This window comes from Prunus dulcis, chromosome 1 (genome assembly GCF_902201215.1).
Source record: "Prunus dulcis chromosome 1, ALMONDv2, whole genome shotgun sequence".
Lineage (NCBI taxonomy): Eukaryota > Viridiplantae > Streptophyta > Magnoliopsida > Rosales > Rosaceae > Prunus > Prunus dulcis.
Window position 1 is genome coordinate 35,826,578 of NC_047650.1, and position 3,684 is coordinate 35,830,261.

At 34.4% G+C, this 3,684-nt stretch overlaps 1 protein-coding gene across 1 annotated transcript; it reads right to left on the reverse strand.

Moving 5' to 3' along the window:
• Positions 1–320: 320 nt before the first annotated feature.
• On the reverse strand, positions 321–3,456 carry LOC117619069. Its single transcript, XM_034348895.1, has 2 exons — positions 3,027–3,456; positions 321–343 (listed from the first exon to the last, which is right to left on the reverse strand). Exons 1-2 carry the CDS (start codon positions 3,367–3,369, stop codon positions 321–323), a joined length of 366 nt encoding a protein of 121 aa, XP_034204786.1. The 5' UTR covers positions 3,370–3,456.
• Between the last annotated feature and the right edge of the window lie 228 nt (positions 3,457–3,684).

Here is a 3,684-nt window from a genome sequence, read left to right on the forward strand (position 1 = left end):
GCTCATTGTGACATGATCTTTTAAAATCGTCACCTGTTTTTTTTTTTTTTAATTATAAATAATATAATATAAATAACAGTTTAAACTATAAGAAGAGGGGATTTCTCACACACTATCACAGTGTCATAAGGGTTCGATCTTAAAATCACTTACTTGCAAATCAACACCTTTTTGTTGTGGTACACAGTCAGAACACTTTTACATAAAAGTTTTACAACACTGACATTACATACGTTTACAAACTCAGATTGTCAAACACTCTAATTGCTTTACTTCACAATCATTAAAAGCAGTTTTATTGAAAGCAAAACAATAACAAACTAGCCCATATTTTGACGACTCCCTGCAATCCAAACCAGAATAGAAAACAGTCAGCAAACTATAAAGTGGTCACGGAAGACACAGTCCGCAAACTATACGGTGGTCACGGAAAACACAGTCAACAAAGCGATCACACTCATGATCAGTAGTAGGGGTGCAAGTTGGATTGGAAAATCCAATTTCGACTGATTTTGTTCCGAAAATTTCTGATTTTGAAAAGTCCAATCAATTCCGACATCCGAAAGTTTCAAAATCCGAAAATTTCGATAAAAATTGAATTGGAACTGTAATGTATTTAGAGATTCCAAAAAATTCAGAATTCCAAAAAATATGGGGGTTTTAAGCTTAGATTACACAAAATTACTAATTTCATGTTGAACTAACTATAATTTGATGAACAAATAGACATAGACAAGTTATTTTATAAAGGATAACAACATCTAAGTACTAGCATATAATAGTTTTCCAAACTTATAGTATGAGTTTTCAATTTGAGTCAATTTTAATCCTTCAAATGGCTGGGCATATTTAGAATTTTGAACTAGTTTATTAAATTTTCCAAAAAAATTCTGAAAAATTCCATAAATTCCGAATTGGAATGGATAATGAAATTCTGAATTCTTTTGGAATGAAATTGGAATAGAATCTTCATTCCGAATTTTTTTGAATTAGAATTGGAATCCTCTGATTCCAATCCGATCAATCCAAAAATCAACCCTAATCAGTAGTAATAAAAAAAAAAAAAAACAACATGAATTTAATTATCCTAGCTTTTACTTTTTATTCTTTTTTGAAGAAAAAGAGAAAAAAAAAAAAAGGGTAAGAGAAAGGGGTGAGCGTTTGAAAAATAAATGGGGTGATCAAATTGGGATCCCGAAATTCTGCATTTAGGTTTCGTGCATTTACCCGCATTTATTTTATTCCTCAACCATCACAATAATCCAATTGTTAAAAGTGAAGCCACATAGCTACCTTAACTTTAATGTTATTTATGGTGTTAATGTTTTTCTATTGGTGGTTTCTCTGCTTTTTATTCCTATGATTTACAGGAGAACATGTACTATTAACTATGTCTCTAATGGCAGGCAAAAAATAGGCAATTGATTAACCCATTGCACAGCCCTCATATTGTAGTTTCCACCTGTGCCCATAATTTTTTTTTTTTGGGGTTGAAAATGCCCAGAAACCTTCAACAATGACAAAAAGGAGAAACAAAGAGACAAAATGCTTAAACCCAACAAGCTAATGGGGAAGTTGGGATTAAATCAAAATTGGTTGAACCCAACCCCCAACTTCCAGTAAACAAAGCCAACGACACCAAATTTTATCCAGACATATGATGCTCGGCTCACAAATCCATTGAATTAAACTTCTCAGACGATTAAAAAAGAAAGAAGGCAGTTGTGTGGTGATGGATTGGGAGCCAAAATACTGGTAAAAGTCGTAGAGTAATGGAGTAGTCATTAGTTTTGATAAAAAAAGATCAACTAAAATTAATTAAGGTAGCTTATGTGGCTTAAATTTTAATCATTAGTTTATTGTAATGGTTGAGATTAAACTAAATACAAGTAAATGCACGAAATCTAAATGCAGAGGTTCATGATCCATCAAATTGAGCAATTACCCTTTAATTTTCGAATACTAAATCCTCCACATTCGCATGAGACAAATAAGTTGAATAAGTATATATGCATTAAATTAATGAGGCATTGATCATACAATTTGGTGGGTATTTTGTAGGATGTGGATCCTTTGTTTGTTTGTTTGTTTTTCATACTTGAATCTGCTTGATTTTTATTTTGAGCATCTCACGTCATTTAAAAATAATCCAAACACCAAAAACATGAAACCACATATTTTTCGTCAGCAGCCTTCTTCCCCATTTTAGCATTCTGTCAAAACCAAAAACCAAACCAAGAGGAGCCTCTTCTCCTTTCGATCACGCTTTTCCCTTTCCTTTCCTTTTCTCCAAAAAGCCAACAGCTTTCGTCTCCCGGCCATCTGTTTCTCTCTATTTATCTAATTCTACAATCCGGACAGAATTCTTTTATTTATTTTTTCTTGATATACCCCTAAATTTAACAAATGAAACAAAAACATACAATCCTAAATCTGAGTAACAGATTTAGAGTACCTTAATTTTAAAGTACTCGATCTTATTAAAACTGAGTAAGGGATCCATTTTTATCATTAGTCACTTAATTGTGTGGCTTCAGATTTTTTAAAGACGAAAAACAACTTTGATTGCCTTTGCTATAGCTGATATAAGTCCTGATCTGATTTGGGTGGCTACTTCCAGATGACAAAGAGGAACAAATTATACGTTTTGAGATGAAGAGTGATTGAAAGGAGCTGCTTGTTTGGTTTCCCTTTTTTTGGGTCCAGCCGCTGGAAGCTTGGTTTGGTTGTGAGAGAATGATAAAATGGAGAAGAGGAGCCGCAAAGGGAAAAATATGTATTTATGTATTGGATGATTTTTAAATGACGGGCCATGCTCAGAAGAAAAGTCAGATCCAAGCAAGAAAAAACCGAGTAGAGAATCCGCCTCCTATTTTGTAAGGCTACATCCAACCTTGAAGAAGAGGTGGACACAGATCCTTGCATGGGATATTGGCTTGAACAAGTGTAGTGCATCATAAGATTCATATATTATAGAGAGATGATACCGAGCAATCTTTGCCGAGAAAGAGAGAGAGATCATTTACCTGATGATGAGGATTCTGTGGATTGTTTCTGCTCCGCCGCCACCAGTTTTTCCCCGTCTAGCTTAAAGATGATTCGTTCGTGGTTAGCGAAAAACTGTGCTGGAAGGAACATCGTTGTCTTGGTACCTTTAGCAGTTGTTGCGCTGACATGAACGGTTCTGGGAACACCATCATAAGAACTACGATCTAGGAATGTCTTGGCTTTTATCACCTTGCAATCCTTAGGTTGCATCGTAGCAAATAGCGTGCCCCCCGATTCATCACCTCTCTCGACCTCTCTTATCTCAAGAACCACCCCTGTAGAGTTTTCAATCTCGGTCTTCCGGGAAAACAAACTCGCCATGGATTAACTATTCCATCCCAACGACTCTGTAAACCGGTGTCTACCGTCTACTTTATAGAGAATGATATGTTAAAAAATGACAAAAGATCACCCATATTTTTTAAACATGGGTAAAAAATAGCCCGAAACATAGATAATTTATTAAACATCATTTTCCTTCTATTTCCTTTTTTCTTTTCTTTTTCTTTCAACAAAAGTTGAATCTTGTAAAAATGGTTGTCGGCCGGTAAAACTTAAGGCTTCAGGAATTTTACTGGTGTCAAATGTTTTAGATCTTGTAGCATTTCTGTCAAATTTTTTTAAATTTTTTATGCA

Coding starts and splice junctions, on each gene's coding strand:
- LOC117619069 (XM_034348895.1), bottom strand. CDS start 3,369: ATGGCGAGTTTGTTTTCCCGGAAGACCGAGATTGAAAACTCTACAGGG. Junction 344..3,026: donor CACAGAATCCTCATCATCAG/GTAAATGATCTC, acceptor TTTGGATTGCAG/GGAGTCGTCAAAATATGGGC.